This window comes from Microcaecilia unicolor, chromosome 6, assembly GCF_901765095.1.
Source record: "Microcaecilia unicolor chromosome 6, aMicUni1.1, whole genome shotgun sequence".
NCBI classification, from domain to species: Eukaryota; Metazoa; Chordata; class Amphibia; order Gymnophiona; family Siphonopidae; genus Microcaecilia; species Microcaecilia unicolor.
Window position 1 is genome coordinate 176319607 of NC_044036.1, and position 17678 is coordinate 176337284.

General features: G+C 40.7%; 1 protein-coding gene across 8 annotated transcripts in view; it reads left to right on the forward strand.

The window, feature by feature from the left end:
- The window catches only part of PBRM1 (polybromo 1), a 242852-nt gene that overhangs the window by 159567 nt on the left and 65607 nt on the right, over positions 1-17678 (forward strand). For 5 of the 8 annotated variants that reach the window (XM_030207669.1, XM_030207663.1, XM_030207664.1 and 2 more), the window contains exons 25-28: positions 5406-5616; positions 13388-13603; positions 13755-13956; positions 15178-15348. In XM_030207669.1, the coding sequence (XP_030063529.1) occupies positions 5406-5616; positions 13388-13603; positions 13755-13956; positions 15178-15348 (800 nt within the window). The remainder of the gene's footprint in view (positions 1-5405; positions 5617-13387; positions 13604-13754; positions 13957-15177; positions 15349-17678) is intronic. The other 3 variants (XM_030207665.1, XM_030207667.1, XM_030207666.1) reach the window with 1 other exon arrangement.

The following is a 17678-nucleotide window of genomic DNA, read 5'->3' on the forward strand; positions in this document are numbered from 1 at the left end:
GTTCTCTGGAATTAAAGTATGCTTACACCCATGTTCAGATACATCCCAGTCACAGGAGATTCCCACATTTTGAGTAGAGAAGCACTACTTCCAGTATTGCATCTTGCAGTTTGACCTTGCATCTGACCCCAAAGTTTTTACAAAGTATCTTGCCATAGTCACAGCGTTGCTATGCAGATTGGGGGTGAATGTGTTTTCCTGCTTGGACAATTGGCTAGTCAAGAGCACATCAAAGGAAGGTGCTCAGGAGTCAGTACAGAGGACTGTTTGGGTACTGCAGCTACTAGGGTTTGTTATAAACTAACCCATGTCCCATCTACTCCTGGTACAACACTTGAAGTACCTAGGAGCCTTGCTGGACACCGTACAGACTTGGAACTACCTAACACTGCCATGGGCGGATGCCCTCATTGCCATTGCTACTCAGTTTCAAAGCAGCCAGCAGGTTGCATATTGGCAGATGTTGAGATTGATGGGCCACATGGCCTACACTGTGCATGACACTCACATAGCTCACCTCCATTTGCTGAGCGCCCAAGGACCCTTGCTTCCCAGTGGTGTCAAGTCACAGGGAATCTTGCGGATGTCATCTCCATTACCCCGGAGTTGGTCCAGTCACTTCTCTGGTGGATGATTCAACACAATTTGTTCCTGGGACCCCCATTCCAAATTCCGCCCCCTCAGCAGGTGCTTACAATAGATGCATCCAGTCTGGGGTGGGGAGCCTATGTAGATGGGCTTCACACTCAGGGTCTTTGTTCCGCTCAGGAGACTGAACTTCACATCAACCTCCTAGATCTACGGGCAATATGGAACATCATTCATGGTATGGTGCTCCGAGCCACATACCTGATGAGGAAGCAGAACAGCCTGGCAGACATACTAAGCAGGGTGATGCAACTGTATGAGTGCTCTCTCAACATGAGTGTTGTCCAAAAGATCTTTCGAGAGTGGGGCAACCTCTCAGTGGATCTTTTTGTTACTCATCTCAATATCAAGGTCCCTCAGTTCTGCTCCAGACTTAGGTCACATTACAGACTAGCATCGGATGCATTCCTCCTTGTTTGGGGAAAGGGTGTGTTTCCTGTATGCATAGCCTCCTATCCCTCTAATAGGGCAGACTCTGCTGAACTCAGACAGGACTGGGGGACCATGATCCTCGTGCCTTACTGGCCAAGACAGGTCTGGTTCCTCCTTCTTCTGGAGTTGTCCACCGAGGAGACCAGATTGTTTTCCAACTCTGATCACACAGAACTAGGGGTCTCTTCTGCACCCCAGCCTCCAGTCCCTGGCACTCACAGCCTGGATGTTGTAAACATAGAATTTGCATCCTTAGGCTACCAATCCCGGTGCAAGCAGTGGCTTCCCCCATGTCCAGCTCAATAACAGACTTTGGACTTTTCTTCCAGGATCTTCTCCAAACCTTTTTTTAAACCCAGATACACTAACTGCTGTTGCCACATCCTCCAGCAGTGAGTTCCAGAGCTTAACTATTCTTTGAGTGAAAAAATATTTCCTCCTATTTGTTTTAAAAGTATTTCTGTGTAATTTTATTGAGTGTCCCCTGGTCTTTGTACTTTTGGAACGAGTAAAAAATCGATTCACTTTTATCCGTTCAGCACCACTCAGGATTTTATAGACCTCAATCACATCCCTTTTCAGTTGTCTCTTCCAAACTGAAGAGCTCTAACCTCTTTAGCCTTTCCTCATATGGGAGAATTTCCATCCCCTTTATCTTTTTTTATAAGTATAAATCTCTCTGCCAGTTAATTCATTTTTAGAAAATACCTTTATTATTTATTTACTTACAAAACCTAATACCTTAACATATCATTCCTTCATACACACTCATGCACACTCACTTACAAATGTACTCTCATACACATTTCACAATAAAACCTTAATGGAGCAAACCCACTAATACATGTTATATCCTAACTGTTCAAAATGCCCAGTAACCTCAGCAGGATATTTGTTCAAAAGGTTCCTCTGATGCTAGTGCTGCACTACCCCCACGGGGTGTGCCTGTTGCTTTAATCTTCCATACTGGTCCAGGAAGAGGGAGAAATGGAGGGTCATCCATGCCTGAAATGAAGCTTGCATGTAGAAGTTCATCAGTTGCATATATTTCAGCATTTCTTGTTTTGGCAACCAGGGTTAAGTCCAGGGAGCCATGTCTCCCACAATCGATTGTTCAATTTTTTACCAAGGTTTTATAGAGGGTTGGCGTAATTCAGCAATAATTTTTAATTGAGTTGCTCTATGATAATCCTCAAGGTGAGGGACTCCCATCCCCCCAAGGTGCCTGCAGTTTATAGAGTATATCTTGTTTTACTTGGAGGGGGGGGGGGGGTCCAAATATAGTGGAAGGCTTTTCTAGTAAGCTGCTGGGAAAAAAACCCTTGTGGCAGGTTGATTGGTAACGCCGTGAAGTGAGAGAGCAATTTAGGTAGTACAAGCATTTTGATGGCATGAATTCTCTCTGAGTCAACAATCTCATAAACTGAAAACAGTGATTAAATAATCAACAGTCTTACTTATCTTAGGATATATTTAGTGAGCCAACTTTTCCATGTCCACCAAGACAAATGATGGCCAGCGTTTCTCATAAACTCCTGATCCGCACAACTGTATCAGAGTCCTTGGAACTGGGTATTCTCAATAGATCTGTCTAACATAGCTGCTTACACATATGGTAAGATAAGTGAGATTGTTGATTATTTAATCACTGTTTTCAGTTTTTAGACACTATACTGGACACGATATTGAATGGAACATATATAAGATGTATCTGTGTGGGTTGGAAGGTTTTTTCCAATGATGATTAGATCTAATTTGATCTTTATAGCTCTATAATTTGGTCTGACTTGGAGCTCTTTGTGGCTTTTCCTTTCTGAAAACTGATTGAAATTATTTTTAATATGTATGTAGTATGATTTTTGTATATACTAAATAAAAAATAACCTGCTATTGTTATGGTTCTCTGAGGACAATCAGGATCTCAATGGTTGCCATTTTTCCATGGGTTTGAGTACTCTCTCTTCATAGTAACAGATGGCAGATAAAAACCAGCATGGTTCATCTAGTCTGTCCAGTAAGTTGGCTAGAGGCATTCCTGCCGTTTTGTTCAGAATGTGCAGGTTACTCCTCTTTAACTTTGTTTAGGATTGTACCTGTCCACTTGACGAAATCAAGGATTGCTTTATGGAGCAGCTGGTACAGGAGCCGATGAGAGAAGGAAAAATTCTACACCTAGTCCTTAGTGGATTGCATGATCTGGTGCGGGAGGTAATGGTGATAGGGCTGCTTGATAACAGTGATCGTAATATGATCAGATTTGATATTAGCTTTGGAGTAAATATACACAGGATATCCAATCATTAGCGTTTAACTTTCAAAAAGGAGACTATAATAAAATGAGAAGAATGATGGAAAAAAAACTGAGAGGAGTGGCTGCGAGGGTCAAAAATTTACAACAGGTGTGGATGCTGTTCAAAAATACCATCCTGGAAGCCCAGGCCAAATATATTCCATGTATTAAAAATGGAGGGAGGAAGACCAAATGACAGCCGGCATGGTTAAAAAGTGAGGTGAAGGAAGCTTTTAGAGCTAAAAGAAAATCCTTCAGAAAATGGAAGAAGGAACCGACTGAAAATAATAAGAAACAGCATAAGGAATGTCAAGTCAAATGCAAAGCACTGATAAGGAAGGCAAAGAGGGACTTTGGAAAAAAGATTGCGTTGGAGGCAAAAACAAATAGTAAAATTTTTTTTTAGGTATATTAAAAGCAAGAAGCCGGCAAAAGAATCAGTTGGACCGCTAGGTGACCGAGGGGTAAAAGGGGGCAATCAGGGATGACAAAGCCATAGCAGAGAGATTAAATGAATTATTTGCTTCTGTCTTCACCGAGGAAGATTTGGGAGTGATACCAGTGCCAGAAATGGTATTCGAAGCTGACGAGTTGAAACTGAGTGAAATCTCTATAAACCTAGAGGATGTATTGGGGCAATTTGACAAATTGAGGAGTAGCAAATCACCAGGACCGGATGGTATTCATCTCAGAGTACTGATAGAATTGAAAAATGAACTGGTGGAACTATTGTTAGTAATATGTAAATTAAATTTAAAATCGATCGTGGTACCAGAAGATTGGAGGGTAGCTCATGTAATGCCGATATTTAAAAAAGGTTCCAGAGGGGATCTGGGAAATTATAGACCGGTGAGCTGACATCGGTGCTAGGCAAAATGGAAGAGACTATTATAAAGAACAAAATTACAGAGCATATTCAAAAAGCATGGATTAATGAGACAAAGCCAGCATGAATTTAGTGAAGGGAAATCTTGCCTCACCAATCTATTACATTTCTTTGAAGGAGTGAACAAACATGTGGATAAAGGTGAGCCAGTTGATATTGTGTATCTGAATTTTCAAAAGGCGTTTGACAAAGTACCTCATGAAAGGCTCCAGAGGAAATTTGAGAGTCATGGGATAGGAGATAGTGTCCTATTGTGGATTAAAAACTGATTAAAAGATAGAAAACAGAGAGTAGGGTTAAATGGTCAGTATTCTCAACTTAGAAGAGTAAAAGAAACATCATTAATTAAGCAGGCTTAATCTTTAGAAATGTGTAGGGCGCCTGGGATGTTTCAAACCCCCATGAGAAATAGTTTAATGTTTTTTCTGGGGTCAAGGGAAAGGACTGATAAGAGAAAGTCAGTCTCAGCCTTCTCTTCTATCAAAAGAGTTATTTTTCCTTTGATTTCTGTAAGCTCAAATTAACTATTTCTTTACCACATTCCACAGTAGCCAATACCTAGGGAATCCCACTTATGAGGATTGTATATCCTGTTTGTACTCAGAAAAAGCAAAGTTGCTGACCTGCACAAGCTATTCTCCAAGGACAGCAGGATAATCAGTCCTTACCTTCCCTGGAATTTGACTTCTGTTTATGTTTATATGGACCTGAAGTGAGTCCTATGCAACAATACCGATGTCGAAAGTCCCATTCGTGCACAAAGCATTGTTATAGAAAGCTATTAGAGCTTTGTTTACATTTTCTCATTCCTGGGCTCAATCATTTGATATCACCCCACTTGTGAAAACTAATACTGCTGACCTCGGAACACACCTGTTACAGGTAAGTAACTTTGCTTTCTTTGTGACTCAGAAAATCAGGGTTTCTCCTAGAGAATTAGTGTACACAGTGCTTCTTCATTTCCCAATTGTAAGAGGACTATGTATACCATATTGACTGTCAAGCTTCTATTGTCTTAGAGTAATCACATAACTTATGTCTTAGATTCAATATGCTTGTGTTTATCAAACCATATTTTTATCAACCATGTTTTCTCTGGTATCATTAACACTTAGAAAGATTTAAAATCTCATTTTGGCACTGTTCCAGGAAACCCATAGTACCTCAGAAAGAGCCATCTCCACTTTTAGAGAAGAAGATCCATGAACTAGAAACCAAATTTGCTGAGTTGGAAGGGGGTGATGATATAATTGAAGAGATGGGTGAAGAGGAAGGTGAAATCATTGAAGCTCCTTCCATGCCTCAGCTTCAGACACCACTATCTAATGAACTGGACATAATGCCCTACACCCCACCACAGGTAAAGTTCTGATAGATGTCATTCTTTTTTCCCCTGGAATTATTATGCATAAATGTGATACAAACATTTATTACAGTTTTGGACAATAAGTATCTAAGCTGTTATCCATTATTGGAATATCACACATGCATAAGTTTCTTCTGGTGGTTTTACACTGTTGTCAGTACCACTTGGTGAAACAATTGTGTATGTGTGTGTATTCAGGATGAAAACCAATAAGGCATTTAAATCTGTGCAGAAGTACATTAATTTGACAGCCATTTGACCAATTCTGATGTAAATGTTTTGGTGAAGGCAAGGTTGATCTTGTGCTTGGCATGTACTCTTTTGAAAGTGAGCTTGATCTGATAAGGGTAAGAAAAGTAGTTGAAAACTGTTCAGTATCTATGCATATGTGTGGTTTGATTTCCCTTGTTTAGATTTTTTTTTAAATGCAATTAAAAAAAATTATTCCACATGTGAAACATTGAAAGAAACTTCAGGTTCTATTGGTAACAGTGTTAATTTCAGGCAGAGTAGAGTAACATATCAAGAAGAAATCAGCATCTATAGAACTTTCTGAAAAGCCCACAATTAAGGGGGAACAGAGGTTTAACAAGGAGAAAACAAAACAAAATATTTAAGAAACTGAGCGTGCAGCAGTTAGGTTAAAAACCTCATATCTCATTAAAGCAGAGTAAAAGAAAAGCTTACATAGTGGGAATCCCTGATGAAATATTCTGGAATTTTGGCCTAACACTCTTGTTACTAAAAAAAAAAAAGTGTCAATTGAGAAGGTTAAAAAAATATGTATTTAACATTCTCAACCCAAATAACACAATGTTCTTTTCTGTTTTGTTTCTTATGCGTATTTTTCATTTTGATTATTGTAAACTGCTTTGATATTTGTATTATGTAAAGCAGTATATTACTATCTAAAGGGAAACAACAGCAAGAAATGAGCTGCCAAACGTAAAACCTGGGACGAAGCAACAAGAATTGTTTATTCCTTTTCTCAGTGACCTTGTCCACATCTGGGAAGACCCATAATTAGTGGTCCAAGAATTTTTTTCTTCCTATACTTTATAACAGAGCTTCAAAATTCTATCTCTGGTAGATTCTGATTCAATCGTTGCTGTCTGTTGATGTAGACATAGCTTAAATGTTTATGGACAGCTTGCTGATAAGACTATGTTCAGATAAGTCAGGACCAGTTGACTCATTACCTACTCACGTCTTTTGGTGGCGTAGATATATAAAACACTTTAATCATCTTCAGGAGACGTTTAAATTTTCCAGCAAAGTCTGAGGATAAATCAACTTCCTAGGAAAACTGATAAATCATTGATTATTTTTTGATAAATTTTCCAAATCGTCGAGGTTTCTTTGAGTTACTAAATTGTCTTTTCTCAAAGCTGCATCCAGAGTTTCGCTTTTTTTGCATTTTCAATTCTATAGAGTCAAGTCTCTTGTCCTGATCCACCATATTCAAGTTTGCTCTAATAAGTCTATTGAAAGTGTAATGACCTTGTCTTCCACTGAATTAAACATCTCAGTATTTTACCTAAATTATGTATTGTAAATGATAGCGATTCCAGTGTCACTACTTGAGGCTTCTCAGAGATTATTTGAGAGCCTTGTTCTGCTCCCAGTTGGTCTTTGGAAATAGAAAAATCTTCAGAACGCACTTTTACAGGCTCTTGCTGTGCTTTCTTCTCGCTGTGGCTATTAAGAGAAGATGCTGCCACACCCAGCAAATCGGATGCAAGCTGTGAACCATTCTTCATTTCAAGCTCACTTTCCAGGGTCTTTGCTCCTAGCCAGAGTGGTTCTGTGCAGTTTAGGTGATAGAGATGTTTCCAGTGCCAGAAGGAAAGCCACCTCTCTCATCTGCGGTCTATCCCTAAGCGGCACATTCTCCAAAACTGTGTTAGGAGCCTGGCAGCAATGAGTAAAAGAATAAATCAGACCAGCCACCGAAGAATTCAGGGACTTGCCTGTTGATGGCTTAAAAACCCCTTTCTGGGGTCACGTGATGCCTGCCTCCTAGCAAGCAACAGCAGAGCCAAGCTTCGTGAGGACCCTGCAAAAACCTGTTAATTATCAGTAGCCAGAGGGGGATTTCTTTATATTCAATTCCCGAGGAAGTTGAGGGAGTATCTAGAAGGTGATGCTGCAGGACAAATTTCAGTCTCCTGGTTCTGTAAGCTTATGGAGAGTGAACAGCCACCACGGGACGTAGCAGAGATAGCAGCACGTTGGAGTAAGGATATGCAGAAACCAATATCTGAGACACTCATACGAAAGTCATTGATGGGGGTAACACGAATAGTACATAGTGCAGAACTTCAGGAATGCCAATTTAGAGTAGTGCACAGAGCATATTTCTCCCAGAGGAGGGCATTCCATGCAGGAGTAGTAGACGACGACAGATGCCAAAAATGTAAGCAAGAAGGAGCCACATTTATACACTGTATCTGGCAATGTAGATCTATTAAATTGTTTTGGCAGAGATTGGAGAACTTCCTTAGAGGGATTCTGGGGCACAGGATAAATATTACATTTGAACGTATGATGTTTAATATGGACGGGCAAGGGGGAGGGGGTACCAAGGGCGAACAAATGCTGACAAATAAAGCCTGTGTACTGGGGAAAAATGTATTCTTAACGGATGGGTGTTTGACATGCCTCCCTCCTATTGGTGCTGGAGGAATAAGTTTCATCAGCTCATGTTACGGGAATCCCGAGGGGCGAGATTGTCACCAAAAAAGCAGGTGAGATTCCTGACAATATGGCAACCATACCTCAATACCATATCTACCAGAGCACGCAGCCAAGTCCTGAATAGATTACCGGGGGGCATGGCTAGGCGCGGGGAGTGATGTCCTAAGGGACCAGTATGCGGAATGGGGGGAGGGGAGGACTTAGACTTCAGGGAGGAGGGAAGAGGGTGGCGGGAAGGGAAGATACAGCCTAACTGTAGGGGCACAGAATTAGAGGGGGAGGTGGGGATGTAACAATTCAAAATTTGATGGCATAAGGTACTATCTCGCTGTTATTGAAAACTCGGTTTTTGGTTTTTTTTCTTTTCCATACTGGAATTGTATACATTCAGACTGTTTAATATGGTTATCTGAAAATGTCATCAATAAAAAACGTTGAAACCTATATTCAATTCCCGGAGGAGCAGCTGGAGCACATCGGAAGAGCGTGGTATGCCTGCGAAGACCCCCAAAACAGCCTGACAAAAAGTATTGCCGACAGCAAACAAGATGGCAGATAGCACCACGCTGATTACTGCACCGGCGTAGGAGTGAGCCTAAGAAATATCTAGGAATGTAACTGGCATTGGGGTAGATGGAATAAATGAAAAATTCGATACTCCCACCAAATCCCAGAGGTGGAATGCAGTTTAGGAGTAGGAAGATGAAGCCGTGTGAGTGTTGAACCAGCTGGGTATCCTGCAATTAGAGAATGCTGAGCTACGCATGAAGGAGCAGGGGAATAGAGCCCGCAGGAATAACTTGTAGGTTATGGGTCTCTCCAAGGAAGTTTCTGATACGGAGCTGTATACATTTTTTTAGGAATTAGCTTCCTTGTCTACTGGGTCTGGACTGTACTCCACCAAGTTCAGAGGGCTCACAGAATCAGGCTTCGCCGAGATGCTGACACCCAGCCCCGCACAGCCATCACTTGTTTCCTCAACTGGGTGGAAAAGGAAGCCATACTGAGGGCATACCACAAGCTGGAGTATTTGGATTATAATAATAACAAGCTCTTGCTATTCAATGATTAGTCTTCCCAGATAGCCCTCCAGAGGAAAGAACTTGCAACTACGTGCTTGGAATTGTACCACAGGGGTGTACATTTTTCTTTAGTATACCCTGCTAAACTGAAAGTGTGGCATGAAGGAAAACTTTTGCACCTTCCTGATAAAACAGCTTATTTATTAATGGACTGCTTACGGTAAGCTTTGATCTCCAGAGGGATACCCACCAGGGCTGCCCATTATCTCCTCTGCTCTTCCTGTTAGCAATTGAACTCTTGGCGATCAAAATTCAGCAGTATAGTAAGATAAGGGGATTATGGTCGGCAGTTTAGAATGCGAAATCAGCCTCTTTACAGATATTTTATTGTATTTACACCAAGCATCTCAACATCTAGGTATTACCCTGCGGATCATTCAAGAATATTGGAAACATTCGGGGCTTAGGGAAAATTGTGATAAGTCCAAACTTCTGGTGGGTAGCAGAGTGGAACCATAACATGCATATTTACCCATTCCCGCGGTGAAAAAACCTATGTGTTATCTGGACATATATTTAAGTACTAATCAACAAGACATGTATAAGTGTAACTTATTAGACCCATTAGAGAAAATCAGAAAATAATGCCACATGTGGAGGAACATCCCCTTGTCGTTGATGGGCAAAGTAGCTCTTGTTAAGATGGTTCTATTGCCCAAATTGGTGTATCCCCTGCAGAATATCCCAATCTGGCTGACACATAAGGATGAAAGAGTGTTTTTGTAGCATTCTCCAATCTTTTATTTGGCGCAGCAAGAGGGCTCGAATAGCTTTTTCGACATTGACCATGTACAAAGTACAAGGAGGTTTGGGTCTTCCCGATATATGCCTTTATAATGTTGCAGCTTTGATGCGTTTGGTTTTGGAAGGGGGTCATGGGCAAATCAGTGTTTACCCTGGAGAGATGGCTGGAGCGCTCTGCTTTCTTTCAGCAACTTGCTACATAATGAAACCTGCTATTAATGCATGACATGCTTCTTGGCTTCAATTCTTGCAGCCGGTGAGATTAGCCTAGCGATGGTGGTAGAGAGTTCAATACAAGGTGACAACAGTGCCGTCGTCTCTCCCCCCGTTACAGTTTGAGGGCAATGTGGACTTTTCCTCAGGTCTGGAAGCGACACCATTTGGAGACTGGACTAGGCAATATCCTGATACATTCTAACCGTACATCCTAGAAAATTCTTAGAAATACTCATAATAATGAGCCTCATAATCTATTCTTCATCGGACTCCAATACAAAGTAGTAATCAAGAGTCTCAGTTGAATTTGCATTGTCTACTGATGTTTCAAGTCTCTGCATCAAGGAAAGCACCAGTTCTTGAATGCAAATGTAAGGAGGTCCCTGGTGTATGCACGGATATGGTAAGGGGAACCTCTTAATTAACATAATTTATTGGTTTGGGGCAAAGGCTAGGACCAACAAATGCCAGGAGGCAGTTTCACCACACATCTGCACCCTCCACACTATCAATGAAGTAGACAAATCCAGGATTGGTGTTCTGAACCAATGGATATAAATTGGGACAATTACAGTTGAAAGGCAGTAAACTATGGCAGTGGCAGAATATAAATATTGTTTACATAGTCTCTTATTCTCCTTCTCACCCTTCTCCTTGTTAGAATATGTTAATATTCTCTCTTTAGCCTTCCTTAATAACAATTTAGTGGGTAGTATACTTAGTCTCAAAGAAGATTCACTTATGATCTTAGTTGTTAGAGAGCTGAGAGACTCAGGGATTCTGAGGTTCCTAAGCTATGCTTTAGATAGCTTGGTGCTGGCTGTATGCATGATAGTCCACAGAGAACCTATAGTTTTAAGTGGTTCTTGTTTGTTCAGTTTCTGGATCTGGTCCGGGAACCTATGTAGATGATAGGTGGTCCTGGTCACCATGCTGGAAATACACAACTATACCCAGCTTCTCCTTTACTTCTTGGTCCCAGAAGTGGGTACAGCAGGTTCCTAATTTCCACTGTTTCAGTCATAGTGCGGAGCTTAAGCAGCCACTGTCACTGCTAGGTGCTCCTGAGATTTTTCTTATAGGTTGCCCTGACTAGGGCAGTTAGGTATCTCTATCCCCTATATTTTCTTGACTTTAGATGGCTAGGGTCCTTAGGACTAGATGGGTTCTCTCCTCACATGTAGGTTATCGGTTGGGGAGGCTAGGATCCAAAGAATAATTTAATTGATACCCATTGTTGTGGGTGTACCAAGATGGTGGTGGCTGCATTGGGGAGAAGTGAAAACCACCTTGGGTGGACTGGCTTCAGCTTTGTGACATCATGCCGTCTCCTGTTCTTTCTCCAACCTTGGTTCCAGCAGATGGCAGATCTGAACCTCTATCCTATCTGTTGTAAAGCTGTATGCTGACATCTGAGCTACAGTGCTGGCACCTACTTGTTTATCTTTTGTACTGTGCCAGCAGAAATATTAGATCTCTAAACATTGTAGGATAGATCCACCCAAATAACACATCAATTATAAATAAAAACATAGCTTGATTAGTGTTACAACTTCATGGGTCCAGATATATATAAGTGTGATTTAATTGGACATGAGGATGATATTGCAGTTATCCAACCGACCCTAGTTCATTTAAAGTAATGAGCTGTAGGTTATCTTCTCCTTAGTATTGCCTTTAGCACTTCATGCAAACGTAATGATTACTGAAGCCTATGGAAAACAATTTGTATAGAAAGTACCATTATAAGACTAAATTCATTTGTATTTCAAAATGAACAAGAGACTGGAATAAAAGAATAAGATAATTTGCATCAATTTACTGTTTAACTTTTACAATGTTGCTTTGTCAATAGTCCTACTTAATGTTGTTTCTTTTTTTTTTTTTTCTTGTGACAACTCAAAGATGGTGCGCAATATTGTACTATTAAAAAAGCAGTTGAGCTTTGATGGTTTTCTTTGCAAGTTTCTCATTTTCAGTGCTGACCAACTGCCTGTGACCTAGCAGTCTGTTTGAAGATTGACCAAGGTATCAAAACACAGAAATCTTCTAGGTCTATCAGGCTTCAGCTGCATTGTGCTCAGTATACTGAACATAACTGGACCCTTTATTTTATAACTATTTAACCAGAAGTGTGTCTTCCTCAAACACCTGAGGACACATTGGTGGATAAGGTCATGTTTTGTAAAACCATTTTTAAGAAAAGTACCTTTCTCTTTCATTTATGTTTGTCTTACTTTAGGACGTTAGTTTTGCAATTCTAACGTCCTAGACACAAGACGCACTCTTTCCAGAACAAAAGCTACCTCCTCATTGACCTCAACTTTAAATAATCAGTAGTAAAGTCTGACCTGGTTAATTCATATATATTTATGGATTTTTTTTAAATCTGAAATTTAACAAAATATTTTAAAATATATATATTCAGGTTGATAAGACCCTGTTGCAAAAATATTATAAAATTAGTGTTAGGTAATTATTGCATATCTTTCCATGTCTGGGAGAAAGAATGGTTCTGGGTACTGAGCTGGGATTATGCATCTAGACAGCATCTGAATTTCTAGAATCTGCAGCAGATTTTCTGCATGGCCTTAATTTTTACTTTTTATTCCCCCATTCTTAATTTTACCTAGTTGTAATTGGAAGATAGCAATGTTTTCCTTGGGTCTTCTAGAGGCTGCTATACTGAAAATGTACTGCCAAATTATCCATTCAGAAATGGCAATATGCACATTTAAAACATGGTAGAATTGTAAATCGCTTTTATTTCTTACATGAATATAAACTATTTCTATTAATTTGTATAGATCAATTATGGATTAACGAGGTCTGGCTACATAGATAAGCAACAGCACCGTGTAGCTGCTCTGCTTCCCAAGTTTTCCTATCTAACTCGTGAAAGAGTCCCGTCCCTTCTCTCCCCCTCCTATCAATTCAAATTTATCTGGTCATATGCAAACCAATATTTTTTTTTCAACTTTTTTTCCCTAATCATTTGTAACCCGTGTTTCAAAACACTAAATCAGGCCGCTGCTGCCGTACCGCCGAGTTCCCCCCGATGCTCCGACGCCCTGACATCATCGGTCAGGCTGCCCTCCCCCTCCTCACTGACGCTAAGGGGGAACGTAACAGAGACAGAGCAGGCACAAACGCCCACTGACAGGCCAAATCAAGATGACGATCCCGGGGAGGCGGTGGACAGAAGCTCCAAATTACAAACAATGTGTTTAGACAACAGAAAGGTAAATTTGGAAACAAAGGTTGGAGATCATCTTGATTTGTGTAGCGGGAGGGATATGGCTACATTTGGGGTGGGGAGAAGCATAATAAGTATTGCTGCTTGTTGTTGTGTTGATGACATCGTGGGTTGGTTTTTTTTTCTCTTTCCAACAGTCTACTCCCAAATCTGCTAAGAGCAGCAGTAAGAAGGAAGGATCCAAGAGAAAGATCAATATGAGCGGCTACATCCTTTTCAGCAGCGAGATGAGGGCTGTGATCAAAGCTCAGCACCCAGACTACTCTTTTGGAGAACTCAGTAGGCTGGTAGGGACTGAGTGGAGAAACCTAGAGGCAAACAAGAAAGCCGATTATGAAGGTAAATGATGGTCCCTGCACACACTGTTCTATATAGTCAGATCATCAAAATGGAGTTTCTTTTTTTGATAAACTAAGAACCTGATGATTTAAGAGGCTTTTTTCCATGGGCATAAACTGGGAGAAAGCCCTTTAAAAATTAGACAACAAATGTTTTATTGTTTTGAGCACTTGTTTAAAGAAAATGCATAGAGAAAATACACTTTCATTATTGGGAGAGTATCACATGACATGGGGAGAATTTTCCTAGTTTTTCAGTGCTGTGGGCATCTGTTAGCTCTCTAAAGTTGCCTGCACCAAGCTGGTTTCTTAAATGTTTTCCAGATTTAGCACTGTTTTTTTTAATTCTCTGCTTGGGCTTGAAATAATTTTCTCTGATTTTTCAACCTGAAATCCTTTTGCATAAAACTATAGATAAAAACCCACAATCGTTTAAAATATTTGTAATTTCCTTGCTGCTCACTTGACCAGTGGGGAAACACTGGTGATACTATAGTCATTTCTGACATTTTGTGGCATAATGCAAGGAAGGCATTCTTCTATATTCCAGCTGACAGTGGCTGACCTAGGCCTCAGATTTGCATCTGTTGATGAACATCAGATAAGAAACTGTTTTATCTAGGCCTCTACATGCTTTCTTATTGCATCCTCTGCTCTACACATTGGACATAAGCTTGTTTTCACTTGTGGTCAAAAGTGTATAGAGGGACGGCTCCTAAATCAAAGTACCTGTTAGTTATCACAACAACCATTAATATCTTACTCATTGATGATACAAATGATTCTGTTAGGAAAAAAAAGAAGAAATGGGAGTTTAATAGTAAAGAACTCCCACCCATGTTTTTAACTTTATCTTTGTAGAGGCATCAAAAGATGAAATGTTCTGATCTACACAAAAATTAGATGTAATATTAGCAAGACACCCTCTGGATCTCACTACCTTTTATTCTTAACTGTGATCCATTTTGTTTTTAAGTGTTCTAGATCAGATTAAGATCAGAAATGCACAAGGTATTTACACTTGTTCATTCTAGTTGGCATTCAATATGTATTTACTGCATTTGACATATTACAGCGTAAGTACTTTAAAAGGCATTCAAAATTGCTTAGTTGACCCTGTCATGAAATTTTGGCTTACACAACAAAGCTATAAAATAAAACCAACCAAATAAATAATAAACAACCTAAACAACCAAAAAAAAAAACTATAATGCTTTTGCAGAACGAGCAGCCAAAGTTGCAGAACAGCAGGAGAGAGAACGAGCAGCACAACAGCAGCAGCAGCAGCAGAATACGTCCCCCCGAGCGGGCACCCCAGTCGGAGCTCTTATGGGGGTGGTACCTCCACCAACACCAATGGGGATGCTCAATCAGCAGATGACACCTGTCGGAGGTAAAGTGGGAGTGTAAACCATGATGGGCACCACAGCGTGAGACTGACAAAGTTTATAAACAAGGAGACACTGCTTATATTTTGAGAGAGTTGACGTACTTATTCAAAAGTTTGTTTCATATCACAGAAAAGAGAGGCTTTTAAAAAAAATACTTTCACAACATAATTTTGAAAACTTGCTTTGCTGTATGCATTTTGTAGTCTTGAGCAAATGAACCTCATGTCTGTAATGAAACTGCTGAGCTGAAGGGCACCAGACTTCTCCTGTACACCGGGTTGTAAAGTCTATGCTGTGATGGTTCTTACAAATATAATGTTTTTTGGCACATCACCAGTTAACTTATCACAAAATATAATTTTGAATTTGTTTGATTGGCTAATAGCTAATCCTGGCTATGTAAACGTTCTTCTACAATTAAAAATGTGCCCCTTTCTGAGGATTTAAAGTTCAGCAATAAAATGCTTCTAGCATTCTAGATTCCATTCCAGATTTTAGCTGAAAATTAGTAAACCTGTTCTCTCTCTTACCTTAGGCTTAGACTTGTACTGAGAATTTAGAAAATACCTGTCATCCATAGTCATCTGAAGGTGTCTGGCAGGGCACTTCTCAGTATGTTCAGCTATGGTAGTCCAGGCTCTAAAGAAAACATAGGAAAACATATATATTTAGTTCTCGGCTAGAGGCAGAAAGGCCCCTGCAGGCTTTCATTGTCCCACATTAACACTCATAAGTGTAGCTGTTCAATAGATTACACTTACTACTATGGGATATTATTGCCATATTATTGCCATATTATTGGTTAAAATGCTCCTGGACATCAAGCAATTTTATATAGTAAGAATGAAAAAAAAAATATACATGTACATATCTGCTGGTATCCACTTAGCATGCATAGAACATATCAATCTTAAACCTTTAACTCCTGCATTTTTTTTTCACTTTAAATTTTTTTATTATAACAACCTTGAACAATCATTCTCTCAGAGAGCACATCCCGCTCACATTCACCCACGCAGGGGCCCATAAGTACTAAACTGCTACATCTGGAACTAGCTTAGCTATTATATATACTGCTCCAAATCTCATGACATCAAAATGTTCCCATAAACCGTATTCACTACCCAACTAAACCATGCACCCCTAACATACATCATCCCCTTCCCCAACCCTCTTCCCATCTCCAAACCCAACTGAACGCCCCCTGGTTCTTTGGAGCACTCTCTCTCCCCCTCCCCTCCCCCCTCCTATAATACTCCACCACCCTAAATACCTGTCAGTCTCTTGTAGTTTATCCCACCCATCCTTATACCGCAGTACTCCCTCCCTACGGTAAGCCGTTAGACGCTCCATTTGTATTAACTGACCCAGTTTTCATTTCAAGTCCCCCAATGTCGGGGGGTCTACCCTCTTCCAATACTGTGCTGTTAAACACTTAGCTGCTGCCAATCCCAGGCGCAACCATTTACGCTCCTCCCAAGAATTCCTCTCATTATATAAACCCAAGGCACACCAAAGACGATCCAACCAACTTTACTAACGCTTTCATTATAGCGTGCCAAAAGGGCACCACCTTAGAGCAAGCCCACCATATGTGTATAAATGACCCCTTTTGTGAATTACACCTCCAACATAGGTCTGATGTACCAGGGTACATCCGCTTCAGTCGTTCAGGTGTGTAATACCATCTGGACAAAACTTTATATGCATTTTCCTGCACCAAAATACATACTGACACTTTCTGAACCTCCCCACAAATAACTTCCCACTCCCGATCAGAAAAGCGGCAACTTAAATCCTCCTCCCAAGCCCCCTGAAAACCAAATGGTTTGGTATCATACCCCCTAAAAAATCTGTATATCACTGATATTGGTCTGGGAACCTTCCTCAACAGAAGCCACAGGTTTTCCAGACTTTCCGTCTCCTGAGGTCCCCCCCCCCCCCCAACCCAATGTCCCCACAAAATGTTGAATCAGTATATAGGAAAAAATGCCCCCCCCCCCCCACCCGGGCAAACTATACATGGAGCACAGCTTATCAAAGCTCTTCACCCTCCCTCCCCCCCCCCCTGCAGCACAGCACGGAAATTCACAATACCCGCTTGCTCCCACCGCACAAAAATGGCATTTTCTCTCCCTGCCCCAAATTTTGGCTCCCATCTCAAAGGCACCAGTGTTGATACCCTATCAGTCTGTCCCCATCTCCTCCGCACTTTTCCCCACAGTTCTACCAGATGCCTCACATATTGATTCTGTATCCCAGCCAAGATCACCCCCATTCCTTCAGTAGTCCATAAATACGAGCTCATCAGCCTGTGTGTGCTATACGAATG